The following is a 26,230-nucleotide window of genomic DNA, read 5'->3' as shown; positions in this document are numbered from 1 at the left end:
TTTACTATCCCTGAGAGATGCAATCTGTCCAGGGTCAGCAAGGCCCTAAGATATCAAAACATCAGAATACACAAAATAAAAAACATAGTTAATATACTCCAGCTAGAGGATTTCTTGCTATTCTAAACTGGAAAAGGCATACAAATCTACCCATAAGCCAGGTAGATATATTCAAAGCTAATTCAGCCATAAAGAACTGAGATGGGTCGTAAAGGCCTGTAAGAGAAGCCCTCATATGTAAAAGAAAATCAAAAAGATGAAGCAAAGCAATGACAACTGGAAGATCAAAGGCAACTACCCATATCTGGGCCTAGATTGTCTGGGTTGCTTTAAAAGATGTGTTACAAGCTAGTGCTTCCATCTTTACAAGATATATTTTATCTCTCAGAGAGTTTAGTGTACATCAAACATTAAAAGTAAAGTTACAAGTATTTATCTTAAATCCACTTCATTAGCAAGCTACCTTCTGTAGTCTAGCATATGTAGTACACACACACACCACACACAAACACACACTCACTCACACAAACACATAGCAATAGTTTGCCTGAATGTGAGCTCAGCATCAGACACCACCCGCCCCTCCCGCCAACACACTGTATCACACGTTCTCAAGAGTCTACGTTTAGTGGGTCCAAGTTGACATGGCTGAATGGGCCTTTTTGTTTTCCTCCAAAACTTTGAAAATACATTAAGACAAAGTAAAGTTAGACCTGCCTAGTTTGATCTCATAGCTTCCTTAATACCAGAAACAGTATTTTCAAATCCAAAAGTGCTGTTTAATCCAGGAAATGTTTTATTCCTAGTCATGGCAAAAATCAAACACCACAGTATCTCAAGTTCCAGCAAACACTTTATTCTCCTCATTAATGTCTCAAAACTATTGGAAGCCCATGCCTGAACAAATCTGTTGACAATAAATGTGGGTGTTTTACAAAAAAAAAAAAAAAAAAAAAAAAAAGCAGAAAGAAGATGCAAGAGGGTATAAGTTTCTGTTAATCGTTAATCGTATTTCTGGATATTTTTCCTTAGTAAGGTCTCCAACCAAACTTGAATAAATTAGGCACAATGTCGATAGAAGTAAAAGAAGTAATCTGTAAAGAACATCCCAGCAAAATAAGGATCCGTGGAACAGTCAGCTAAATCCTGTCAGAACAGGAGAAAGAAAGGATTAATATAAGAATGAATTGTAGTTAAAGTATTTTATTTATTATTTATTTATTGAATGGTTCCTTTCTTTCTCATGGAAAAGAAAAAGAAAAAGGCTTACCGGTGCAGCTACACGGAAATGGTACGCACTATCAAAGAATGGGGCCACAGGGAGGCTCCAAATATGCTGAAATCCCTAAATAGTGAGTAAAAGAGAGATCCATTTCATAACCACATTTTACACTTAATTGGAAAGAGTACAGGCTGAAGAAGCATTTCCTTAGCTACTGCAGGAGAGGTATCTGTGACAATAGCTTTTGATAGGGATTGTTGGCATAGCTGCAGCTTCTGAAATAGGCACGGAAGATGCCTACTTTCCGGGCTTTACTCTTGGGACCAGCATCAGCAGGCAAGGAGAAACCCTGGTGTGTGGCTCAAGGTATCTCTCTCTTAGCATGGAACAGAGGTGGTGCCACAATTCTAGACACAGTTCTTCTGGAACAGGGGTATGATGCCACTGAGTTGGAAAACATTACCTGTGTCATCTCCTGGGAGACTTCTTGGTGGCTGTGTATCCCTTTGGCTTCCCTTTTCCTCTGGAAACATATATTTCCAAGTGTGAGTTTGCACTGGAAGACTATCAATGGCTCTGTTGTGCTTCAAGAGACAAAGGAAAGAAAGAGCAAATGGAAAAGCACTGGGCTACAACTTGATAAGAAGAGGGACCGATGGGAACATAACTTGGAAATCCATTCAAAGTTCCCCATAAGCATTGTATTACACAAAGCTCACTGAGGCCGGTATGCTAGCTCACCTCTCATTATTACAGAAAGAAACTCAATCTCTGGTGACTACTGCTATGGATGGAATGTTGTGTCCTCCCAAATTTGTATCGTGAAATCCTGACCTCCAGGGCGATGGTGTTAGGATTTGTGATTAGGCCATAGGGTAGAGCCCTTGTGAGCGGAATTGTGCCCTTATAAAAAGGATCCCAGAGAGCTCTCTCACCCTGTAGGCCATGTAAGGACACAGAGAAGATGACCGTTTATGAAGCAGGAAGCATGACCTCACTAGGCACCAAACCTTCTGGCACCTTGATTGTGGACTTCCTAAACTCCAGAACTGTGAAGAATACATGTTTGTTGTTTAAACCACTCAGTCTGCGGTATTTTTGCTGTAGCAGCCTGACTTGACTAAAACAACTACTGAGATAGCATATGACAGTCTCTAAAACCTAATAACTTACATCACCTCAACATCAGAACTTATCACCATAGATTTTTAAGTGAGTTTTAGATACATTCTTTCTCTTTTCACTGAAGCTGTATTTGCAACTATCTGAAGTTTCCAGGATTTCGGATTCTGCAAAATCCTGGTCTGGGTGGATATTGTTTGAAGCAGCAAGGCTGACAAACACGGGCAGGGATGTGGGGTGAGCCCCATCAGCCATCACGAGACTTTAAAGCCATCAGAGTGGAAGACCTGCCAGAAAGAATGGTTCTTCTCTGGAGGTAGGACCATTAATCATCTTGAAGAGGATGAGCTTCATCTGTCTTTAGAAATGATCTTTTTGCACAAGGGGGATAGCCTACAATTTCATTTGAGTATCTGAGATTTTTATTATTTTAAAATCTCCCATGTTAGAAAAATGGCTGACTTAGTGGCTCAAGATGAACCGGGGCCACTTCAGGGGCTACACTGTTTAAGCTTATCTACCTCCAGTGAAGCTACTGTGTTTCCCCGACAATAAGACCTAATCGGAAAATAAGCCCTAGCATGATTTTTCAGGAGGACATCCCCTGAACATAAGCCCCGATGCGTCTTTTGGAGCAAAAATTAGTATAAGGCCCAGTCTTATTTTTGGGGAAACACAGTAGGAATCAATGAGGAAATGTTAGTTTTGGTTACTTGGGTAGTGCTAGAGAATAGTAGTACACTTAACTCGGAAGAATAACACATGTGGCTTTTGCTCTGCCTTGAAATATAGTGAGTTCTTAGTCATGAAACATTAGCTGCTAGAAACAAACCTTTCCAAGGCAGAGCAGTTGGTTTGAGAGCCCATAGCTCATTGTAGAAGCAAAGCTGATGAGAGAAGGTATATGAAGCCTGAGTGAAACAGAGGAAGAGCCAGAGCAGGAGGAAAAGTGAGGGAGGAGGAATAACAGAGCTGGGAAAGCAGAGAGGACAGAGGAAAGGGACAGAAGAAGAAAAAGAAGAGGAGAAGAAAGGAAATGTGGAGGGAGGAGAAAAGTAGAGAGTAAAATCAAGAGACACAAAGTGAAAACCATCTATCTTCATGGTGAATAGTAACTTACTGTGTATTTTTTGAATGAAGTAGGTCAAAACTCTTAAAGTACCATAATTATTTAAAATTGATAAGAAAAGATTATAGAGTTTATGATTTTGGAGGAAAGGTTGTCATAATAAAAACTACCATTTATTGAGTGCCTACTCTGTGCCAGGAAGGGGCAACGGTCTTGCGTGTCTTAGCTCATTGCGAAGGCAGAAAACTGTGGTTCAAAGGATGGGCTGAGTTTGGAGCCCAGTTCCACTACTTACTAGCTCTGAGTTTCCTGATAGGTTTTTGTGGGTTTTTTTAACCTCTCTAAACCTCAGTGCTCCTATCTGAAAAATATAAACTAGGGGGAAAAAAAAAAAAAAACCAACCTCGGACCCAGTACCAAAGTGTAGAGTGTTTGGCATACAGTCTGTATGTAAATGGCAGCTTAGTAAATGGCAGTCATTAATTTCATTATTATGAACAGTGATTCCCACAGCAGCTCTACTTGTTATGGTACAATGTCAAACTCATTTTATAGATGAATAAACAGGAGCTCAGAGAGGATAAGTGGTTTCTCCAAGATTACAGATCTAGTTACGTGACAGAGATAACATTTGAACCCTAGTCTGCTCAACTCCAAACTCCTGATTCTTTTTTTTGCTTAACTCCCCTGGGGAAAGGAGGTAGTGTCTGCATTAGTGCTACTACCAGGAGCTCTCAAAAATATGCAGTCCCCCCATCCAGAGGCCATGCTATTACCCTTGTTCCTTCCCCATTTCAAAGCGACACAGCCAGGGCAAGTCTGCAGCTTGTGAGCATAAAACCCAAGGTTACTTCCACTTTTTAGGTGTGAGTGTACATCTTAGAGCCTTTCCATTCCACTGCAGAGAGCCTGGACGATCCCACCCAGCCCTCATTTTGAAAACCCCCTCCTCAAGCTGGCCCACATCTCAACTCAACCATCATTAATTAGTTAACATGGACGGATAAATTTCCACCTCCTAACTTACTGATAAAAAAATGTGGAGTAAATTCAGACTTTGTTATTCAAATAATGATAAAAAATGAAATTGTTTTTTACAGCTATGCACTTACTTGATTTCCAGAGAGAATTTGAGATTGGTGGGTGTGTGTTTATTAACAGGAATATTGTAATTATAATTTCCAGACCTAATTGTGGAAAACAAAAAACAAAAAAAACCACAAGTCAAAATATGCTGGAAAGGTATCAAATGGCTTTTTGTTACTCATTATATACTATGTAAACTGTGAAATAGTCTATAATAAATAGTAAATACAGATAATCAAGTTTACATGATACAGCTTTATGTTTTTCAGAGACATACCTGTCAAATTTCAAACTGATCTCTTTCAGGTCCTAATATATAAGATATACCACACAGATTTATAGTTTGCTAGAACAGACAGACAAAACGATGGCAAGTCAAATCCCAGGCCCAATGGACAAAACTGAACACACAGGAAATGACTTCAGTTCCCCTTAAGGAGATACAGATTTCAGAAGACAAATGAAGCAAAGGCCTCAAGCTAACAATCCCTCTGGAAAGGAGAATTGGAAATAATAAATTCCAGCTTTCCTACCGTAAATCACTCCCTTTTAGGAAACATTAGCAGGAAATATTATGCACTTGCAGAACTTGAACCAGCTAAAATTATTATAGTCCTAATTACCACCTAGTAATGGAGAACACACTGCAAGACAGAAATGCTTACGAACATTTCATTTCTTGTATACAAAGATTCTTTCCCCCCTTCTCTTTAAGAGACATACTTGGGGAAAAGCGGGAGATCCTTTGATTCATATTGTAATGAAAACTCCAGCAAAAAAGGTATATCGTATCTAAGTTGTTATGACCTGGCCATCCTTTAAATTATACGTAGAAACAACTTAAAAACAGATAAATGCGGAAAATATCCAGTTATTTTAGAGTCTCTTTAGTGAATACTAAAGTAAGTTGTTAAACATGAGAAAGCAAAAATAAATGAAATAGATCTGCTTTGGCATCAGAAGAGTGTTCTACTGGAGGAAGCTGAGATAAATATAGTTTAGGTCCTATTCTGTGCCTCCCAACATCTGTATGCTTCACGGCAATCCAACTCAGTAGATAGTATCTCCATCTTACAGATGAGAAAGGAATATGCAGGGAGAGTAAACATCTTGTCAACGTTCTGGAAATTGAACCAGAATCACTTCACTCTTCTTCATTATGTCACCCGACCACATTAATTAATGTCTGTCTCTGACTTTTTCAAGGTTATTGAACCTCAGGTTGCTTAACGACAAAATGGGGATTAAAAAATAAACAATCTAGGGATTGTGTGAGAATTCAATGAGATGATAAATGTAGAGGTGATAAACAAATCATAAAGCAACATACAGTTTATTTTTAAAACTCGGGACTACCAGCTTGAAGCCTAAGTTATATCAGGCCGAAAAAGGAATAAGGCTGAGAAGCCATAGGATTTGTGACGCTAGTTCTAAATATAGGGCTTTGCCTTTAACTCGGCAGGTATCCAATACACGTTTATCAAGGAAAGAAAAATAACTCTCCATTCTTAATGCCTACAACGTGCATATTGTGCTTGCTGAGGCTACTTGCACACTATGCTTCTAGATGTATCATTACTCCGGTACAGGTGATACAGCATACACTAGAGATGCATGTTGCTGAGAACTTGCAGTACATGAATTTTTTTCTCCTAGCTGAAAAAGCTAAAACAAGTTATATTTTTTCAGCAATTAAAATAATCATATCCCTTGTTATTTAAATATACAAATGTCAGCTCACTCATAACTTCCAGCCATCAGTAACAATGTCTTTCTTGTCTATAAAATTAATAAGCAGCTTTGCGCCTATGGTTTGTGCCCCCAGAGAGTCAGCCACAGAGCTGCCCCTGAGCTTTTTGCTTTGGACGAACCCATTAAACCAGGAGGCTGGGATCATTGGAGCCGTGGTTTATTGACATTTGCTAATACCAACCATTTTATGATTCCCTCTTCCACCATGTAACAAATGTGTTTTCACTTAAGGAGCTATGTAAGCACACATTGATTTTACCATGTAGCTCTAGCTTTTATTCCAGTCTCAAAAACCCAGAGCCTGAGTAAATTTCAGAAACAATCAGAGAGTGGTGAAGAGGCTTACCCACCCACACTGGAGTCTTCTACTGCAATACCGACGATCTATTATTTGTTGGATTTCCATAATCTGAATAGAACTGATGGTTGTATCAATCCCTGAATTGAGAAGAAATAGAGAAAAGAAAATAAACTCTTCTGCAGAGGGGAAAGAGTGTTGTGCTCCAGCACAGGGCCAAAATTTCAGAACGTACAAGAAGAGTTTCCTAGATAAATGGGTTCCAGTTGCATTCAAATGGAAAAAGAAGGAGAAGAAGAAAGGGGAGGAGAAGTCTTTTTTATTGTTGTTGTTGTTATAGCAAATTTTAAGAAAACTGAAAAAAAAAAAAAGCAAAACAAAAAGTAGGCTCCAATAGACAGCCTCATAACATCCAAAAGAATTTCTGGACCATGCAAGTCCTGCTAAATTGAAATTTATTGAAAATAGAGAGGGCAACATGAAATACAACCTGGCCAAAAGAGAAAGCTTTACAAAACTAGATAACAGAAAACAAACGGAAAATACAGTCCGAAAATAGAAGAAGAGGGAAATTGAAATAAATTATTAAAATCCATGGAGATAACCACAGCTTGTCTAATAATGAGCGAACTTTGCTAATGCCTCCTTAGTGGTTAGGCTGACTTGGATTATAAAAACATAACCCCTGGGTTTTTGCACCACGGAGCAGCCTTTGTCCCCATTCCTCTCTCCAGTAATGCTTTTACAGCTTGTTATTATTCTGCCTGGCTCCACAAATCAAAGAATAGAGTCACTTAAATTTAAACTTACAGTCACTCCCCCAGTCAGGGTTGGTTAGTGTCTCTCCTGCCAAGAATGATGTGCTTCTGTCATCTGAAAAGGAAAAAAGTCTGTCAGTCTTGTTCAGGATGAGAAGAAACCCAATGTGTGCCCTGGTTTGTCTCTGTCAATGGACTGTTTCCCCACTCTTTTCTGTCTCCCACCTTTCAACCCACCACATCCCTATCCCGTGTCTTACCGTGGATTCTCACCCTTCTCCAAGAAGTCATCTGCTTTGAGCTAAATTGTGTCCCGCAAATTCTCATGTATGAAATCCTAACTCCTAGTATCTCAGAATGTAACTATATTTGGAGGTAGGGCCTTTAAAGATGTAATTAAGTGAGGCTGTTAGGGTGAGCCCTAATCCAATTTGACGGGTATTTTTATACAAAGAGGAGATTAGGACACACAAAGAGGTGTGTGTGTGCATAGAGGAAAGACCTTGTAAGGACACAGTGAGAAGGCCACTGTCTGTGGGTCAAGGAGAGAAGCCTCAGAAGAAACCAGACCTGCTAACACCTTGATCTTGCACTGCTAGCCTCCAGAACTGTGAGAAACTCGATTTCTGTTGTTTAAGTCACCTAGTCGTGGTATTTTGTTAGAACAGCCCTAGCTGACGAAGACACTGTCCCAGGTTAGATCCAGGCAGCTCACAGTGCCCTCCTTTCCAATGCCAGAGCACATATTACTAAATCTCGTCTGTGGTGCTCAACCAGTGGTCAATCTATCACTATACTGAAGGGCACGTCATCTCTATTATTGTTTGACTTTTCGTGTATTTTTGCCCTTTCTCGACAAAGCCAGAATTAGGGAACTTCTACTAACATTCTTTGAATCCTCCGTAACTCCCAGTATAACGTGATCCACACAGGAAAAAATCGAGCTTGAGATAAGGACTGAGCTGCAGTGAGCTGAAGAGAGGAATCAGATCACGGGTGTGGGGCCAGAGTTTGCTTGTGGAAAAGGAAGCTGGAGCAGTGGTTATGATCGTCACAGCCAAATATGGCATTTTATTTATTTATTTATTTTTGAAGCTATACATGTTTATTACAGAAACTTGAGCTGGTACAATAAGTTGAAAATAAGAAGTAAAAATTATCCATACTCTTACAACCTTAATAATTGCGTCAAATTCCTTCCACTCTCCTCCCTTCAACCTACACGCTACACATACTCATATAGATGCCTGGGATAACCCTCTGCCTTTGTGTGTGGTTTAAACTTAGTAATAATTATATTATAAGCCTTTTGTCTGAATAAAAAATGATTTTTGAAAACATGATTTTTAAAATTATACCATTATTGTTAGAAATTTAGATTTTTTTCCCTTATAATAAATCATGCTGTAATGACATATCTTTTTGGTGTCTCTAATTATTTTCTTTTTTAAATTATTTATTTCTTTATTTTCAGTTACAGTTGACATTCAATATTATTTTATATTAGTTTCAAGGTGTGCATATAGCGGTTAGACATGAAATGTCAAATGATGGTTGTAAGGCTGTGAAAAAACTGTGTATCTTTTTAGAGTGGATAGTGAAAGCAATCCACTCCATCCAATTCAGTGGGTTGCTAAACAAACCTAACAAAAGCGTTTTAAAGGTTTTGCAGTTTTGTTTTATTTTTTAATTTGTAGATTTTATTCAAGTATATGTACTTTTCAAAAATTAGTTTCAGGTGTACAAAACAGCATAATGGTTAGACATTTACACCCCTCACAAAGTGACACCCCTAAGTCTACTACCCATCTGACACGGTACATAGCTATTATCTAGCATACGTACTTTTTATTGCCTTCCTTCATTTGCATTAAACAATATAGTTTTATATTTTTCAATATAGTTTTGGACAAAACACAAAAATCTTAACCTCTTTTTAACAAGAGACATTAAGTTAATACAATGTGTGCTCTTTCATGGGAAGTAAAAAGAGTCACGCTCTAAAACAAGTTTCTGTTACGAAATTTCAAGATAGGAAACAAAAGCGACAGTGGGGCCAATCACTCCTAAGTCTCTCTGTCCTGGTTGGTACTTCTCACAATACGTGGAAGGGCTTCTTTACTTGTGCCCTCACCTAACTGGGAGCTTCTGGAAGACGGCATCTTGTTCCCTGTCATATCTCCACATAAGGCAAGGAAGGCCAGGCTCCACTGCAGGTGCTCAAGAAATATTTGTGGAAGGAGAGAAGGAAGAGAGGCAGGGGAAGAAGGAAGAGAACAGGGAAGGCCAATCGTATACCCTCTAGAAAAAGGTTTCCTCTTGCACACTCAAAAGGGAAATCCCCCGGGGATGCGTGCAGAGGGATGTTGAAAATGGACGTGGAAAGCTGGGCTCCTTTACCCTGTTAGCAAATGGGAGAAAGACAGAACTTGAAGGCGACAGAGAATGATGCTTTCCTTGAAGAAGAAATGGATCTAGATATATGAAGAGTTTCTAGAAAACTGAATAGTTATTTCCCTTTGCATATAAATATATGTGCTGTCTAACAGGCGTCCAGATTGCTTGGATTCCAGCTATTCCAATAATAATTTTCAAGCACATGTCTTCTGCTATGAGTTTTGCTTATGATTCCTTCCACAGAAGGCTATGAATTTACAAGGCAAATGAGGCACAAAGGAAGGCGAAATCAGAACTTCTCTATCCCTCTGTTTTCTTCTCCTACCTTTTATTCTACTTTCCTGCTGAAGTTGCAGGTAAAGGGCTCATTGGAAATTCTATAAATAAAGCTACTGAGTTGCCTCACTTCCACAGAAGTGTGTTTTCAGGTTCCTGGAGACAGAGAATCCTAAGATAAGATTTAGTATTTAATGAGATAACAGTATTTTTTCAACAGTAATAAAAGGTGAAGTTGAGATCATGCAGATTTAGAATTATGAAAATGGCTTTTCAAAAGCAGGATTGGAAATAACAAATTTTAAATCACCTATAAAACACCTCCAATTTGTCACTTCTTTAAGGCAAGACTATTCAATTCTTTTGGTAGTAAATAGAACATTTCAGCTCTTCCTATTTTTCTCTAATTGAAAGAAAGAAGAGGGAACAACTTTTCTAGTATACCAGGGAGCCTGGTAAGGCAGAACTTAAATTTCATTGTTAGCCAGAGAAGCTGATAGTCGTATCTAGAAGGACACAGCCAGGCACCTTGCAACAAATTTTCTTTCTTTGGGAGATTCTTCAACGTCTCCCCTAGTTATGGGAAATAAGATGAGCAGATACTCTTGTCCCAGAGAAGAGAGTAACAAACCTTCATCTGGTTTGTTAACGGCTACTCTTCCTTTGATGTGAAGAGCTGGTTGCTATAGGACTGAATTTGCACGGATCAAGGATCAAGGAAGTTTTTGAAAATGAAGATTAGATCAGTCCATGACCTACCTACCTCCTCCTGTATAGGATCCGTTGTTCTCAGTACTTCTCTCATACCGGAGGTGGGATGGTCTCTACTGAGGACTACTCTCAGAAAAGGACAGGAGGGGCCTCAAGGTGGACTCCCAAGGTAAGAAAAGAATTTTAACAGCCACAAGTTTTCATGTGTTTTCACACGGGAGAAGGCTTTGGGGGATTTTTGTGGCAGTATTGGATTTTTTCATATTTAAAAATAGCGTGACGACGATGACTGAAACTAGTTTCTTTCTTCAAATTGAACCTTATCCTCACCCTACAGTGATACATGTTCCCAAGTTCAATCAGAAATTGCTTTCATGAGAAAAACAGTGCAAGCATTGCCTCCTGTAGGTGTGGGGGAAAGCTCTCTGTGCTTCAGCTTCCTCACTGGAAAAAATGCAGATAATATAATAACAGTGCCTCCTTTTAGGCTTGTGGGGCTTAAACGATTTATTCATGTTGAGGTTTTATGACAGTGCCTTGCACACAGTAATACTTCATTACATGAAGGTGATGATGATGATGATTGATAAAAGTTATTTACTCAAGACTAGAATATAGGATAATATCAAAAGGAAAAAGAAATTACATTGCCACACCCTGACTTCAACCACTGGCATTATTCTGTGTTAGCCATTAGGGCTGCTCGAAAATATTTTGGTTCATCTTCTAGCTGCATGTTAGGTCTGCACTTCCCCAACTGTTTTTAAATTAGACATGACCAATGTCACTTGTTACCATAGCGTCCTATTCAATCATACTAATAGATACTCATTGCTATTATTTTCATTATCATTATGATTTAGACACATAATATGTGTGTTTATAGAAGATTTCTAAAAACAATAAATTAGCATACATTTGGATGTATTGTATTTGCTCTTACAGAGGTAATTATACTTTTCACCCTTGATCAAGTTTCCATATTTTTAACATGAAATTCTCTTACTTAAAAAGCATCTGTGTGTGTGTGTGTGTGTGCACGCGCGCGCCTAGGAGGAAGATATTTTGAACGTGGAATGCCAACCTTGTGTTTTTCACTGACTTAAAGCTTACCTTGAACTCATTAGAGTTTCTAAAGCCTTTTACATTTGGGCAAACCCAAATTTACATCTGCCCAAACCCTTCTCGGTTTGGGCAGAGAGCCCAGATACTACATCATTTTTTAAATACTAAGTGAACCCCAAATTTTACCTAACCACATGTAATTACCTCAGTCGTGCAACTATTACTATCTTTGTTGGCAACAGACAAATGAAACCCTTTCACTTGAATTAACCAAAATTTCATCCCTGGGCAGGGAATTCAATAGTCACGCGCCACTTAACAACAGCACTATGTTCTGAGTAACGCATCTTTCGGCGGTTTCGTCATTGTTGGAACATCACAGAGTGTATTTGCACACACCTAGATGGTAGAGCCTACCGCACACCTGGGCTGTATGGCACAGCCCATTGCTCCTAGGTTACAAACCTGTATAGCACGTTACAGCACAAAACAACACAAGATTAAATCAAGATTAAGAGAAAATGATGCAACCAAGAGACGCGGCAAACATGACATACATGAGGTTGCTGCTGGCATAACACAGCATGCTGTTTTACAGCAGACCGTCTTTATAAGTAGAAAGAGTACTCTAAAATAAAGATACAAAAGTACAGCATAGTAAGTAATGATAAAAAAAAGTGCTGTAACATAGTTGCTTATTATCATTATCAAGTATTATGTGCTGTGCGTAATTGTATGTGCTATACTTTTATGACTGGCAGCGAAACAGGTTTGTTTACACGAGCACCACCACAAATGTGAGAAATGCGTTGCGCTAAGATGTTAGGACAGCTACGATAGGTGACAGGAATTTTTCAGCTCCTTTATCCTCTTATGGGACCACTGTCATATATGTGGTCCGTTGTTGATCAAAATGTTATGGGGTACATGACTGTCTTATAAATAATTACAAGTTTGTCTATGTGTTGTTTTGAAGATCTTGCCACCCTAAATAGAAGAGTGGGACCATTAACAGACTAGCCAAGTAAATATTGACAAGAGGGAAAAAAAACACCTCAGGTTCAAAGCGCTAGTTGTTTCTCTTTGAACGTCCTTTACCTGCCCATGGCCTCTGAGGGGGTTCCTTCTCCTTGGACGGTCTTTGCACAGGACTTGAGGGGACTCTTCTCATTCCCCAGATGGGGCAGCAATAAATCTCTTGACATGGCAGGATCTCACAGAAAGTGATCTCTGGAACTTGGAAGGAGGATTGTGTGGTTGCCAGAGACATATTAGGTGCTGCAAGGCATTGGGCAGGGGGAAAGAAGCGACAAGGTTAATCTGAAAGGTTGCTTCTTCTGTTGACAACTCACATAAAACACAGGCTGGATTTGAGGGTGAGGTATGTGAAGCTCTTACTTGAAGGGGAGGTGGCTGCGGGTGGCAGGGCCGGCTCTGGAGAGCTTGTAATATTGCTGGAAAGGAGAACAACGTGATTCGTGAAAGAAGCCTTCAAGGATTCTTCTCTTCAAAGGAAAACAAGACTAAACTCTCACCTCAGAGGGAGATGTGGAGCGTGTCGGTCTTGATCTTTTAAGCTAAGTATGTAAAGGGAGACTATCGTCAAGGCACTGTTACAAAAGAAGAAGAAAGCATTATGTGGCAGATTGGATTCCAGATATATCTCATACAACCAGCTGGCCAGAGATGCAGTCTCCTAGGCCACACAGATGGGGGGAGGGGCGGCCATGGCGGGCAGGATCGCCATAGAAACCAGCACAGCTACACTTCGCTGCCCTGGTGAGAAAAAGGCCTTGTCCTCCTGGAGCTCAGAGGCTCCTGGGGCAGTCCATGCTGATGGATTTTTCCACAGAGCAGCCCACTGGCCTGGCAAGCTGTCTCAGAAGCATCTGTCACTAGTGGAAGATTACAAGAGGAAGCGTGTAAATCACTGGAGGCAGCCCTCTGGTCCTTGCAGCAAAAAGTCAGAGCGAACTTCACATCCCACTGGCAGAGGAGGGCTGCACTGTGGAGCTGGGAGAAGACAGGCGGCTCAGGTTTAGTCAGCCGTGGATGCCAAACCCTTTGGCCACTGCTGACATCTTCCAGCTGCCTGTCTTTTCAGAGCACCACACACCCAATTGGACAGAGGAAAGAAAGAAAGGCACTAAAGCATCCATTTCCACACTCCATGGCTTTAAAATAATGAGTATATCCGTTCCCCCTGAAGATCAGAACTTATAGATTCAAATGAAAGCTTTCCTTAAAGGGTCTGAGCTTTGGGAAACTATTCCCAACAATGCTCACACATCCAAACACTCAGCATTCGCTTCCTCAAGGGAGTCTTTCGAACTCTCTCAGGAGCCACACAAGAAAGTCTGCCTGGTGACTTCACAATCCCACTGTGTGCTGGGCCTGACAGGTGGTGACCTAACTCGCCTTCCTGCCAGCTTGACTTCACACCTAATTCTATAGAATGAACTCTTCCTTGTTTTGTTCCCCATTAAAGGTGGTAGATGTTTATCATTAAATATATACACAGTATGTACCACATGTGTGAATTCCACTCATAAAGACAAAATTCCTAAAGTGTTCTCTGCAGCCGCTGATTACTGCCCAGGAAGCACAGCCCTACCTGGGAAAGGTAGTGCTGAGCCCCAAAGGTGCCATCTGACAGAATCTGTTGTGTTGCCCTGGCAACTGCTTGCGGTGGTCCAGTCTCCTTTACTTTGTTCTCCCACACCCCCCACTCTCTGTCTCCCTGTTACTAATCCTTAAATACTCTTTCTGATTTGTCTCTGGCATCTGCTTCAATGCACAGTCCAAGAGCTTGTAAAATCATAGAATGACATAGCCATCTGCTTCTTTGTTTCAGGGAAAATTCTGGTTTTTGACCCTTTTCAGGTAAACCACAGGCCAGAAACAGGATAATAAGCCTTAATTCGTTCCATTTATGGTCTTATCGGTCAATAATTCTGGAAGCACAAATAGTATGATAAGCACGTTAAAAGCAGTCTCTACATCAGATTTAGGCTCCCTAGAACCTTGCCATCAGGTTTTCATGGAGAATGCTAAGCGTGTCTGCTAAAGGTAGAGGGTCCCACTCTCCTGAGTTGGGAATCCCAGCAGAAGACAAGCTCACATAGGAGAGTGGGAAAAGTGCAACAGCTTCTAATGGGAATTCTGTGTCGTGGTTGGTGTCAAATACTTGGGGATGCCTCCCACAGCGAGCAGTAGCAACTGAGAAGTTAAAATGGTAAGGAGACAAGGAGACAGACAGACCCACGCTGTCTCCTATAGCCAGGGAGTTGCCTTAGGTGAAGGCAGAGGAAGCACCCTGGCACCATCCCTTACTTTGCCTCTGAGAATGACTGTCTCCCCTAGACAAGCCCCGAAGCCAGCCCTTTCCCATACCAGATAAATACCCCTCTCACCAGGGGAATGGTCAGGCTAAAAACAAGAAGCCCTGAAGGTCAGAGGCAAGATGACCAGGGCTCAAGGGGGTGGGAGAAGAGGGAAAACGGTGTCAAACACATGGTGATGTGTTATAGAAAGGTGCACTTGAAACCTATAGAATTTTACTAACCAATGTTACCCCCAATAAATTTAATTACCCCCCCAAAAAAATAGATGACCGGGCTCAAAGGCTGAGAGGCTATCACAGGGGCAGCCCAAGCCTGAAGACCAGAGGCCTGAGAGACTCCTGCCTCCCAGTAAGGGGTGACTCCCAGTAAGGGGTGACTCCTCCACCCTGCAGAGGGGGGCTGGCAGTCAAAAGGGACCCAGTACTTGTATAGCAAATACTTTGTCCTTACTGTATTTGTTTGCTTTAACTGCTCAGTAAATGTGGTTACAATTTCATCATAGTGTACTTCTTGGGGTAATCTCACAGTCCTTTTAGTATGAAATCTCCACTTAAGAATCTGGAAGCATCCTAATAAATATGAATGTCCAGGGGAGAATGGATTGTATCCAATTGCTTACTCACTCCCCCTTCCCCAAGTAGACAGGAAGGAGAACAATGAATTTTAGAAAGTTATTTGCAAGACTAAAAAAAAAAAAAAATACACGTACACAACCATATATGGCAAAGGCACAGTGAGCTGGTAAAATATATCAGTTGACTGAAAAAAAAAATCCTTCATCTCACATTTAAGTGCAGAAAGGCTGTGCTTTTCTTCACAGTATGAGTTTTTAAAGGGCTCCCTCACCTCTAAGCTGAATAAAAGGTCAAGGCCCGGTTTAAAGAGCTCCTTGTCTTCAAAGTAAGTAAAAGGTGAGACCTCAGTTCACATGTGAGAAAAGGAAGGTGGGAAGAAAAAAGAGATTGACACAGCGTAACACCGTAGTTTGTCTTACCAAAATGTCATCACAGCAATGAGAGTGATCACCAAGGTCTGGAAAACCCAGTTAGGACACAACTGGTTTTTTCCTGAAAAATAAATCTATAAAAAGATTCAGTAATGAGCAGTGATAAGTCGGCAACACGGTCTGTGAGAAGGACATTGGAAGACTCCCTCCCAGCAAGGATCTTTGCTGCTCCCTGGGGGTGGTGGATGTGCTCCCTTCAACCTACATCTCCCTCCTCCACTTTGCCTCCCTGAAAACAAAGCTCTTTCAAAGCCCACTACAAGTCCTTCCCTTTCCTTGACACTCCAGGCTTCAGGCATCTCTCTTTTCCCTAACATCCTGCAGGACGATCATCTGTACCATTCACTTAGCACTTATTCTTCAAGTTTTATGAGAGAACAGGACCTACCGGACAAGATACTCTCAGAACCCAGATGTCTCTCTTAATAGGATACTTTCAAAAATCAAAAGGTCTTCAAGATGGAATAAACCCCAATGGAAGAATTTCAGACATCATGACAAGCCGTGGAAAAGATTTTTGTGACATGAAGTACTACTAAGTACTCTGACACAAGGGTATCCAATTCTGTCTCCTATTTTTAAGGACAGTTCTGGGCCTGTGTCTTATTTATTTTTCTATCTATTCAACAAATATTCACTGAGTACTGCTATGTACAATACTACAGAGGATTTGACAATAAGCAAATTACAGTCCCTAGGAAGTGAATGAGGAAAACTTTTAGGACTGATCACATTGGCATAAAAACTGGCCTATGTGGAATGAGCCAAGAACTTCAGGATAGACAGCTGTGCAATTGCTGGGAAATCTGGCTAAACAGAGAGGAGAGGTTTTCTGTCCCCTTAAAGAAGGTGCTCCTTAAATATGAGTTTTCCCAATAGGGAGTATTATGTTTGCTTCCTCCTGGGAATATAGGGCAGAATCATGCTTTTGATCAGGAGGGAAATGGAGGATGGTGGTAGTTAAAAAAAAAAACAGCTTAAAATTGGTTTTTGTTTGAATTTCTTGAATATTAATAATGATGAACACTTGTACACATTTATTATGTGCCATAAACTCTTCTGAGTGGTTTACATATACTAATTTATTTAACCCTCACAATAATCCTCATAATCCTATAAGGCAGGTGCTGTTAACCCCATTTTAGAGATGGGGAAAAATGAGGCCCAGGAAGGCACAATTCCTCACCCAAGATCACACAGCTAGGATATGAACCAAAAAATATTGGGCTCAGAATCTGTGCTCTTAACCACAATGCTATGCTGTCTCCCCTCTTCCATCTGCAAAAAATGAAACACTATACAATTTAGACACTATTGTGATTATTGAAAAGGTCCTCGTGGCTTACCTAATGAACTCCTTAACCTGGTGATCCAGAAACTGAGCCTCACCTACATTTTCAGCCTCATCTTCTACTCTCCTCCCTAACCAACTCCCACCTACTCCTTCAACAAAACCAGTGCCAGCTCCCAGACCTTGGCTTATCCCATTCCATCTGAAACCTCTCCTACAGCTCCGGTTATAGCTAGCCCACACTTACTCCTCCTTGAAGGCCCACCTCCCGTAAGACTCCTGCAGCAGCACTCTGAGCCTCTCCAACTACGACTGTTTGTATTTTCTTCTGATTTTCCCTGTTTGACAAAATTTTCTAGAAGGGGCCACATCTCACCTTTACCTGCCTTCCACAGGCCTTGGCAGCCACAGTGCAAAGTCTCTGAGTTGAACACGTGCTCTTTAAGGCCCATATAACTTCCTGACTCTGTGTCCGCATCCCAACCCCCCCCACCCCTCCCCCCCCCGCACCGCCCCACCCACACACCCAAGACACTGAACCACTGAACATTTTTAATTTAGATCATGAGCCGTCAAGGAATATCTTCAGATTGAGCTCTCCATTCGTGCATTTATTTGACAGATGTTTCTTGAGTCCCTACTATCTGCCAGTCCCTGGGACACAGGGTGAGGAAGGCAGCCATGGGCCTGCTCTCATGGACCATACAATCTAGTTCGTATGCTGAGGAACTGCAAAATAAAGAGATTCTTTGGTTGCAAGATGGGACCTATAGAGGTTGCACATGACCAAATTGCACCAATCAGGGCTGCGATGGATGTAGATCCCATCCCCTATATCCCATTGCAAACTGGTTAGTACAAGGGACACCTTCCCTACACAGTATTTTTAATGTTTTGTGTTTGTTGAACAACCTGCTATGTGCTGAGCACGGCGCTGAGGGCTTTAGCTCATTTAATCCTATCAACAGTTTTGTGAGGTGTAATGCTATTCTCTCCATTTCCCAAATGCAATTAAGTAACTTGCCCAAGAACACTTCTACATATATATTTATCCATGCATTCCTGCTTATCGGTACACCAAGACACCTGTCAGCAGCCTAACATTGTAGTAGGTTTTCGTAGAATATTAAACTCTGTCTGAATACTTTTACACTAGTTCAATGCAGTATACCATGAAGAGTAGAGAGTAAAATAAGGCAACGGCCCTAACTAACATAAGGTCATCCCTTAACAGGATATAGATTAAGGTCCTGAATATCTTCTTTGGGGAAGGACCACCTTTGGAACACTGGTGGGTCAGAGGGAGCAAAATGACTTTCACGGCAATCTATGAATTGCAGCTAGAAAGGGAATATCATAGCTTCTCCCTCCCTGACATGTCTCTGCAATGGACAGGGTGTCCTGTAAGTTAATCAATGATGAACCTTCACTTTTTACTGTAAATGCTATCCTATTTGACGAAAGTTCTCGATTCATTCATAAAGTCCTCACATTTTAACCTTTGCAAGCACGGAAATACTTACTCTCCATTTGCATATATGGAACTAAATATCAAAGGGAAAAGAGGGATTTGAGGATTAACTGACATCCCTTTGGGATCTTCTGAAGTTAAAGATAAAGGACGAGGTAGAGTCAAGGCATCCACACAGATCTGACAGCCGGCGCCCTAGCCCTGTGGAAGCTGGTGAATTTCACCTGCTGAGGACACTAGAGATAAAAACTGGCAGAATAATATTTATGAAACGAACGTGTTCTGTACTCATTTCTCTAAACCTCTCTTTGACAGACCAGTTAATATCTACTAAAGGGATGGTATTTAAATACCTGAAGCACATAAAGATGCAAATTAGGGAACCCATCAACAAATAAATGAAGAAAAAAATCTTGATCAATTTCTCTAAAGACTTTTTCGTATAGAACGTCATCTCTGTTCATTAAATGTAAATTTATTTACCTTGTTGGGTTTTTTGGGAATGGCCTTTCTTGGAGAAGATGTGCTAACAGTTCTGCTAAATTTGCTTTAAAAAGAAAGAGAGAGAATTAATTACTATTTAAATGCCTCTCCAGGAGTTACATGACAAAGGCCCAGATGTCACTAACATAGCAGTATGATTTCTTTTGTAATACAGTGGTAATTTAAAAAAGGAAAAGTCAAGGCAATTGACAGTTCCTTTTATGGAAAAGAACTTTAGTAAGCATAAATGAATGCATTAAACATTACATTTCTCTTTATCTCAAAATTATACCCTAGGAAATGTGTATTTACCTCCTTAAGTAATCAAAAAAATGAAAGTTTTTTTCCCCCTTGAGGACAAAATATGATTTTCTAAATTTAGAAATGGCCACCTCCCCTAGTTAAAGGTGGAGCTACCCTTTTGCTAAAATACAGCACTTCCTGTAACAACTGCTCTTAAACAGATGTGTGATGTTTTGTTTCATTTTAAAAGCTGTAACAGAAAAAGTATGAAAATTATCTTATAGGGCAATTGTGTTCCAAAACATTCTAAAAGAAGAAGAGGGACTTAATCATTAGAAAGTAATGGTTGCTGCCGGATCTAGTCAGGGAAAGACTCCACTCCTTTTTCTCATTTTTGTGGCAGTCCTGGGTATACCTGATTGAGCTTGCTTCACTGGCTGAAGACTTCCAACTACTGCTGAGCCGCTTTAGCCTGGTCAGCTTTCTGTTCCATATTTCTAACTCTTCTATTCTTTCTTCAAGGTTGTTGGTTAATTTGCAGAGCTGCTTCACTGCACCTACATTTTCCATAAAGATCTGGTCCTAAAAATGAAAATAATACAGAGTGTATAAATTTACAGTTTGAGACCACCAGAGAACTGTCCGTAGCCCATTTGAAGACAGCTGGAACACACCACTGAAAATGGTTATATACATACACAACCTCAAGTTCATTCGAGATAAATCTGGAGAGGTTTGCAACTTACAGTGGTCCTGCTAAACTGCTGGCTGTGTAGTAAAACTGCTCATGTTCAATTTGCAATAAAATGGAAATATGTCCTTGTAACCCAGGAGAGAGGATGGAGCTGAAGGATATTGTCAAGTTTGGAATCTGAAGAATGATTTTCAATGGCCATTATACTGTGTTTGAAACTCATAAAAGGAAAGTCAGAGCAGACTTCTGAATGTTGATTTGTGTGTGCATCACTAAATCCTCATAAGAAATGACTCCAGTTCTTCCTGGTAAAATGTGCATCCAATTGCACAGAAGAAGGAAGGAGGAATGAAGACCTGGGCTTTTCTCTGAGTTCTGCCACTGACTATATGTGAGACCCCAGGTAAGACATAACAACCTCTCTAAGCTTTAGTGTGTTCATCTGTAAATGACAGGAAAATTCTGGAGGTGTTAATTTCTGCTTTAACATCCAATGAACTATCATGTGCAATTTATTTTTCAGCCTAACTTCCAAACAAAATTTAAAACAACAGTACACTTAAGTCTTCCTGTTCGATGACATGCCAGAAAGACCAAGAAAGGGGAAACCAACCAAAGCCATGGTGTGCAAGCTGGCATTACTTCCACCACCCATACAGTTCAGTTGTCTTAGGAACATGTGTGTCTGTCTCTCAGCCATAACAAAAACCTGGAAAGCTCTTATCAACATACACGCTGATACCATGATCTCTCCTCCTTCCCCCGTCTGTTTGCAAGTTCAGAATGCCATGGCACCTTTGGAGCTTATAGTGGCTGGTCCACTATTGTAAAGTGATGAGCTAGAGGCCAAAAGAAAAAGGCCGTTTTGTGGTTGGGGGATCAAACTCAAGAGTGTGTGTCCTTGAGATTCTCATCATGCACACCAAAGTTTTAAGAGTTTCAAATGCTGTAAAGCAAGGACTCGGAAAGGATTCAAAAGCTGAACATAGATTTAAGGCTAAGTTCATGCAGTTTAAAAGACATGTACACTGATATAAAACACACTGGGAAAGAGGTTAAGCATATAGTCAATTTCAGAATACTCTAATATTGTAATATTATGGTATATAGATCACTTAAGTCCACCATAAAGGTGAAAGGATGAAAGTATTTAAAATAAATATAGCTACAATAATTTGCTAATGGTGCACACATAAGAGGTAAATTATAACATCAAAAATAAAATGTTGAAGGGGGAGTGAAAGGGTAGAGTTTTTGTATGTGATCAAAGCTGTTATCTGACAAAAATAGGCTGTTATATCTATAATGTATTTTATGTAAGCCTTATGGTAACCACAAAGCAAAAATCTGTAGTAATACCCAAAGATAAAGAGAAGGCACAAAGCTTACCGCTAAGAAAAATCATCAATTTACAAAAAGAGACTGCAAATGAGGAAGACAGGAATAAGGGAAATACAAAACAGCTAGAAGACAGTAAGATAATATTAGTAAGTCCTCACCTATCAATAAGTACTTTAAATAAAAATGAATTAAATTCTCCAGTCAAATGGCATAGAGTGGCTGAATGCATTTAAAAGGAAAAAAAGAGAAAAAAAAACAAGACCCAACTCTATGCTGCCAACAAGAGACTCACATCAGCTTTAAGAACACACATAGGCTCAAAGCTAAGGGATACAAAAAGAAAATTCCATTCAAATGGTAACCAAAAAAGAGTAGGAGTAGCTATACTTATATCAGATACAATGGAATTAAAATCAAAAACCGTATCAAGAGATAAAGAAGGACATTATATAATGATGAAGGGGTCAATTCATCAGACCATATTACAATTATAAACACATATATATGCACCCAAACTGAGTTTAAGATGACTAAGTTCTAAGGATCTAATGCATAGCACGGTGACTACAGCTAACAATACTGTATTATATAGTTGATAATGGCTAAGAGAATGATAGGGGAGCAGGATTTTGCTACCCCAAAATATATCTCTTTGGCACAAGAATTATTTTAGGCTGATTATTTTCAAGAAACAAGGCTTAGGAAGAGCTTTGTACCTCCCCCTAAACTGCCTAAAATAATTGAGAGAGAGGGCCTGTTTCAGGTAGAAGAGCTATACCAGACATAGCTAGGAAGAAGATGATCTAGGTGTGGTCTACTGGATGAAGTGGGGTGGAGGGGCTCAGCAGGGGGGGTGTTTGTTTAAAGTCCTCTCTGTGTCTCACTGTTGCCACAGGGCATAGCAAACATTTGCTTTTTCGTCTACGTGGGAATTACCTTCGTCCCCTTTGAAGTCCCAGACTCCTACCCCCTTCTCTTTAGCTCTGGATGGCATCTAAGCCTCAACTGCCTGATGGCCCTCATATTCTCGTGGAACCTCCATATATACAAAATTAAACTTGGCTTTTTCTCCTGTTGATCTGTCTCATATCAGTTTAATTCTTAAACTAGACACAAGAACTTATAAGGGCAGAGGAGAAATTTTTCTTCCCTAACAGAGTAAACCTTAAATGTTCTCACCATACACACACAAAAAAGGTAATTATGGGAGGTAGTGTGTTAACTAACCTTATTGTAGTAATTATTTGAAAAATATAGTATATGTATCAAATCATCATGCTCTATACCTTAAACTTACAACGTTATATGTCAATTATATCTCAATAATTCAGTTGCAAGGGAAGATACTTTATTTAAATAAGATTGGACATGAATTGATAACTGGAATTTGAGTGAAGTATAAATGTGGGTTTCATCACCAGTGTCTCTAATTTTGTATATGTTTGAAATTTTTCATCAAAAATGTTAAAAATAAATAAATTACAAAATAAAACCAACCAAACAAACAAAAAAAATCTCCTGACAAAAGCTCTTCAAAAATTTCTAATTCTGGTACAGATTTTCTTTTACTTCTGAATGTGTTTAAATAAAAATAAAGCAGAAATGATGACGATAAACATAACATTTTATGGTTCTAAACATAGAAAATGTCATATGATAATTTACTGTTTACATTGTAGGAAGCCTTATACTGTAATTATGACTGTATTACGTAGTGTGTTGATGTCCACCCAGCAGTACAAAACAAAAGATTCCCAGCAATCATCTCTGATTCCTTCCCCCACCTTACTCCCCAGCAGGCAAGCTGTCACACAATGCTGTCAGTTCAACATCCTAAATCTCCTGAATCTACCCACTTCTCTCCATCCTCACTAGCACTTATATGCATGTGTGTGTGTGTTTATGTGTGTGTGTATATATATATTTATATATATTTAATATATAATATTTATATATATATATATTTAATTCTTCTTGGCAATTAGATTCTTTTTAATGTTTGCTTGCTACATTAATTCCTGATGTAGCCCCAATCGAAGCAGACCATGGAAAACGATGCTCAAGCCCAGGTTCAACCACGGTCAGCTCTGCAATGTCTCTCAAACAGGATTTTTACTGCTGCCTCATTAGAGAAGGGCAATGGCTGCAATTGTCCAGCTACTTGTCAAGAATGATTTTTTTAAAAAAAGAAAAACACCTCTAGTTTCTACAACTCAAATTTGCTGGCACCACACATCTCCCAAGTAGATCCAACAGGCCAGAAAATAACTCATGTGTTTTCCTATTTAAGAAGAAATGAAATAAAGGTGGATAGGGAATTTACCGCTACCATCCTAATTATAATTAAGGTCCTCACTTTATGGATCCAATGGAAATTTACCAAAAAATAAATTTCTAGGACATGCTATGGAGATAGACTCTTAGTGGAATACTTCTGACTTCTGTCCTCTATCATCATAGTGAAGCCAGTATAAATGCGTTCAAAAACTAACCTAGAATTTTTTGAAAGTCTTTTTTCTATGCGAGTGAACGGTCCCTATGAGTTCATCGTAAGCATAAGTGTACTCCTAGATGCCTGAGGGACTTTTTCTAAATACACACATCCAGATCCCATGGAGAGACTTGTATTCGTTAGGACCGAGATGGGCATAAGCCTGGGGCATTTTGAAAAGCTTCCCTCTCTGATGCCCACTCTTGCTTAAAAACGACTTTGTAATTACTCAACTCTGTCTAGTTATTTTTAACCATTTTCGATGGGACCCACTAGCTCAGCTGAAATGTGGCTTTATAGTTGTGATACAAAAATGACTAAGCCAGCTTGCCACCAAAACATTGCTCATGAGACCGTGACGGGGAAGTGGTAACTGCTTCACACCACACAAGAATCTCCCACCCACAGTTTCAGACTTACTTCGGGACGGGGGTACATACGGACAGAGTGAGCATACTCTTTGAACGCACCCGTAGGGCAGTTGGGCAAGTGCAAGTACACATGTAAACAACAGAGGCATTCGTGAAATCAGAGTTATGCTCTAGCTCAGAGTGGGTCCCTTACGTAAGCTTTGTCTTTCACCATAGCCCACTGCACACTCTGCGCCCCCACCGTACTCAACCATTTGCCCTTGGCTAAACATGTCCTGCTGTCTGTGGTCTCTGGAACTAGCACAGGCTTCTCCCTTTACCATAACCATCTGTCTTCCCTCTCTTCCCACCTTCCTTACACTTAGAGTCATATTTACATGTATTATAAACACCTAGTGACAGGGCCCCACATTTTGTGCACAACCAATTCTCCAGCTCAGGGCAGTAAGTCAGTACATATTTAATGATGAAATGAATGGTCTTACAGTGGTAGTTCTTGCTCTCTAGTGAGAGTGAAGACAGTGGCCAAACTTCTAGCTGCTTTTTTTTTTTTTTTTTTTTTTAAATCTGCGGTTGCTCTCAGAAAAACAAAAAGACTAAGGTCCAAATTTCCTTTTCCATGTTAGGAAATGCCCATGGAAATGCAGGCGAATTAAGCAAAGAAACACTAGTGTTTCATGTCCTCATTGCAATGGGATAGTGGGTTCAATTACACCCAGCAGGCTGGTTTGCACTATGGTTTGGTCCTTTCCTCTTTGAGAGGAGATTGGCTCAGGAAAGAGATGAATGTCCTTTCAGACCCCCTCGCCTCCAAGGAAACCTTTGGACTCCGCAGAACAGTTTGCAAGCTCCTGCCTGGGTCCCTTGCAGGTCTGACAATATATGAGCCCACAATAGTGAGGAGCAGACAAGCAGCGGAGGTGATTTTTCCTCTCACTGGAAACTACAACTTGTCCGCTGTCAACAACACTGAATAAGAAGGGTAACTAACCCCGATGGCAAAGAAAGCTTCGAGAAGTTGAAATAGGCTCTTATTTCTTTCCCAGTTAGAGTCACAGCCTTAAAATCTCTCCTTGTGGCATCTGATGTTGCAGGGACGGACGTTTCATAATCAGACCATGGGAATAAAACAGCCTGTAATTGAGCATTATGAAAATGATTGCCAAAGGGAGAAAAATTGTCTTTAGCCAATGGGTGTGTCTGGCAATTGTTTAGGCTTTGGATAAACTCAGCTTTAGATCTTTGTCCAAGAGTTTATTTTGTGGATAGTTCTCCAGGCCCTGACATGGATTTAAAAAAATAGAATCACCAAACCAGAAAAGCAGGCTGCTAAGATGGTGTGGAAGCTCAGACCTCCAGGTGACTTTCTAACAGGTCCCTGGCAGAGAGGTTTGCCTCACATGTATATTTCTCTTCAAGGAAGACAACTCTTGGGCTCATTGTCCTGGATGTTGTGTTTTGCCCTCTGCCTTAAGTTATAAAGGAGAGCACAGAGTTATAAAACAGTTTAAAAGTATGTGTTTCATTGTTGCCTTTTATTTGTTTGCTTTAAAATTCTTGCTTAATTTTTGTTACCTCTGTTGAAGTGCAATTTTCCATGGAAGGTCTGGAGTTTTTTGACTGAGACAAGTTGCTGACACAATATGTAAATTGCAGTTTTAGGTGTCTGGAACAATGAGTTCTTATCCCAACATTTTATTACAAAAATTTGCAAGCATGTAGAAAGGTTGAAAAAATTG

General features: G+C 40.1%; 1 protein-coding gene across 1 annotated transcript in view; it reads right to left on the bottom strand.

Moving 5' to 3' along the window:
* Positions 1-931: 931 nt before the first annotated feature.
* Positions 932-26,230, bottom strand: part of MYRFL (myelin regulatory factor like) — a 106,257-nt gene continuing 80,958 nt past the window's right edge. The window contains exons 14-25 of the mRNA XM_033116129.1: positions 20,010-20,176; positions 19,352-19,415; positions 16,095-16,180; positions 13,292-13,366; positions 13,155-13,210; positions 12,855-13,034; positions 7,360-7,422; positions 6,602-6,689; positions 4,526-4,600; positions 1,686-1,806; positions 1,271-1,345; positions 932-1,146 (exon numbers count right to left, since the gene is read on the bottom strand). Of these exons, the coding sequence (XP_032972020.1) occupies positions 1,060-1,146; positions 1,271-1,345; positions 1,686-1,806; positions 4,526-4,600; positions 6,602-6,689; positions 7,360-7,422; positions 12,855-13,034; positions 13,155-13,210; positions 13,292-13,366; positions 16,095-16,180; positions 19,352-19,415; positions 20,010-20,176 (1,137 nt within the window). The 3' untranslated portion in view covers positions 932-1,059. The remainder of the gene's footprint in view (positions 1,147-1,270; positions 1,346-1,685; positions 1,807-4,525; positions 4,601-6,601; positions 6,690-7,359; positions 7,423-12,854; positions 13,035-13,154; positions 13,211-13,291; positions 13,367-16,094; positions 16,181-19,351; positions 19,416-20,009; positions 20,177-26,230) is intronic.

The sequence above is a fragment of the Rhinolophus ferrumequinum genome, chromosome 10, assembly GCF_004115265.2.
Source record: "Rhinolophus ferrumequinum isolate MPI-CBG mRhiFer1 chromosome 10, mRhiFer1_v1.p, whole genome shotgun sequence".
Taxonomy (NCBI): Eukaryota; Metazoa; Chordata; class Mammalia; order Chiroptera; family Rhinolophidae; genus Rhinolophus; species Rhinolophus ferrumequinum.
This window is presented reverse-complemented; position numbering and strand designations above follow the sequence as displayed.